At 40.9% G+C, this 2500-nt stretch overlaps 1 protein-coding gene across 6 annotated transcripts in view; it reads left to right on the top strand.

Annotated features, from left to right (window-relative positions):
- LOC143037814 (nephrin-like) overlaps positions 1–2500 on the top strand; it is a 263263-nt gene that overhangs the window by 199484 nt on the left and 61279 nt on the right. For all 6 annotated transcript variants that reach the window (XM_076206375.1, XM_076206380.1, XM_076206385.1 and 3 more), the window contains exon 8: positions 1846–2000. In XM_076206375.1, the coding sequence (XP_076062490.1) occupies positions 1846–2000 (155 nt within the window). The remainder of the gene's footprint in view (positions 1–1845; positions 2001–2500) is intronic.

The following is a 2500-nucleotide window of genomic DNA, read 5'->3' as shown; positions in this document are numbered from 1 at the left end:
CCCTATCTTAGAAAAAGAGTTTTAGAAAATCACCTGCCTATTTTACGAAATATTTCTGGCTAATTCTGAACAATTTATGTCCATTAAGAATTGGGATACGACATGAAAGGGAATATTTTTAGGTCAAAAACATTAAAGACTTTTTCTTCAGCTCAAGGTGACCTCTAGATATTGTTGGACCGAACCAGACAGAATCCGTCAGGTGAAATTGGGTTTCGTTTGACGCCAAAAAGAGTGAACTTAACCAGCAGAAGTCCCACCGCTGTCTCCTCTCGTTTTCTCCAAGCTGAGAAACCCTTCCTTCCCTCACACACTCCTGACACGCTCCTCTCTCTCTCTTCTTTCTTTCTCTCTCTTCCTCTCTCTATATATCTCTCTTTCTATCTCTCTCTCTCTCTCTATATATATATATATATATATATATATATATATATATATATACATAAATATATATATATATATATATATATATATCACTATCTCTATCTCTCTTTTTCTTTCTTTCTCTCTCTCTCTCTCCCTCCCTCTCTTTCTCTTTCTCTCTCTCTCTCTCTCTCTCTCTCTCTCTCTCTCTCTCTCTCTCTCTCTCTCTCTCTCTCTCTCTCTCTCTCCCTCTTGTGTTATTCAGTAAAGTGGCTATTACTGAGCATGTTTACTTATTCCATGACAAAAGATAAATCTATGATAACGAATAATTTACTATTATTATTATTTTCGGGTATGTATTTTGATTTGGTCACCACTGATAGGAAGAGAATGGTAGAAATCCATAGACATATTGATGATAACACGCAATTAGCTCCAACGTTTTGGTACACTTGATATATTCTCTTTTATTAAATGTGAGCGGGATACAGGGATGACCCGTCATCCATGAGGAGCTAAAATGGGAAAGGGGGGAAGGGTGGCGGTGGGTACGTCCCCTTGACTTGGCTACCTCCCTTATACGGGGGAAAAAGCTCTTGGTATATAGACAGATATGAAAATATGTATACTTTTCTGTAGAATAAAAAGAATAAAAATATGAACCGTCTAAGAACGACAACTAATCAGTTTATTTTCTCCCTTCTACTCCAAAATCCAATCCTCATCTAAACCCTATTTCTATTCCTAATCATCCCCTTCCTCTTCACTCTCTTGCTTCTCCTCTTTCCTCTTCCCCTTATCTACTTTTGTTTTCCTTATTTCTTCTCTTCTTTCGTCCCTTGCTTCCTTATCTTCCTCATCCCTAAACTCCTTATCCTCATCTTCATCCTCATCCTCATCCTCATCTTCATCCTCTTCCGATTCTTCTATCTCTTCTTATTTCTCTTTTTCATACCCTTCATCGACTTTCTTTTTTCCTCTACCTCCTTGTCTTCCTCTTCTTCCTTTTCTATCTCTTTCTCTTCTCTCAACCCTTCCTCCTTGTCCTCTTCCCTCTCTTACTCCTTGTGCTCTTCTTTCTTTTCCACCTCCTTGTCTTTTTTGTCTTCAACTTCTTCCTTTTTTACCTCTTTCTCTCCCCTCAACCCTTCCTCCTTGTCCTCTTCCCCTTTTTACTCCTTGTCCTCTTCTTCCTTTTCTACCTCCTTCTCTCTTTTGTCTTCCTTTTCTACCTCTTTCTCTCCCCTCAACCCTTCCTCCTTGTCCTCTTCTTCCTCTTCCTCCTCTTCTTTTTTGTCTTCCTCTTTTTCCTTTTGTACTTCTTTCTCTCTCCTCAACCCTTCCTCCTTGTCCTCTTCTTCCTTTTCTACCTCCTTGTCTTTTTTGTCTTCCTCTTTTTCATTTTGTACCTCTTTTTCTCCCCTCAACCCTTCCTCCTTGTCCTCTTCTTCCTTTTCCTCCTCTTCTTTTTCCCTGCAGAATCATCCGCGGTGAGAACGAGAGCTGGACCACCATCACGAATCTCACCAACTACCAAGTCCATCTCGTGAGGTCAGACCTAATGGTCAACTGCTACGCCCAGAACCAAGCCCTGGGGTCCACCTCCACGGCCTCCAAGGTCATCAGAGTCTTACGTGAGTGTCTGAGAGAGGAGGAGGAGGAGGCGAGCCTCCCACCTCCATTTCGGGTCGAGTGATTTGTGTTCTAGCTTACAGTAAATCAGGTGGACGAACTTAGGGAACAAATCGGTTGCTTAATTAATCGGGATTCCCTTTTGTCCTGGGTGCTGATCCCCTCACCTATATAGAATCACCTGAGGACAGCCTGAATGATATTCTGTTGAAAGTGTTTTATGTTACGTGGGTTGAGAACAATATCCTTATGGTTACCCTTGAATACCATTCGTACAGTAATCTATACTTATCCTAAGGGGCCTCTGATTCCCGAGTAAGGAGAGGACCGGAAGGTTGGACGACATTTCGATGACGTGATGTTTATAAAATCGTAGACACTTGTGCTTTCATGTATCGAGTGTTTAAAGTTTCCAGAGACACAACTGTGTCTTTATTCGAAGGTGACGGAGGTTTGGTAGAAAAAAGAATATCTATCAGCCACTGTAATGACAAATTTAACA

Source organism: Oratosquilla oratoria, chromosome 2 (genome assembly GCF_046742065.1).
Source record: "Oratosquilla oratoria isolate Oo_2021 chromosome 2, ASM4674206v1, whole genome shotgun sequence".
Lineage (NCBI taxonomy): Eukaryota > Metazoa > Arthropoda > Malacostraca > Stomatopoda > Squillidae > Oratosquilla > Oratosquilla oratoria.
Note: the sequence above shows the minus strand (reverse complement) of the source record. Positions and strands in the feature narration are given on the sequence as shown.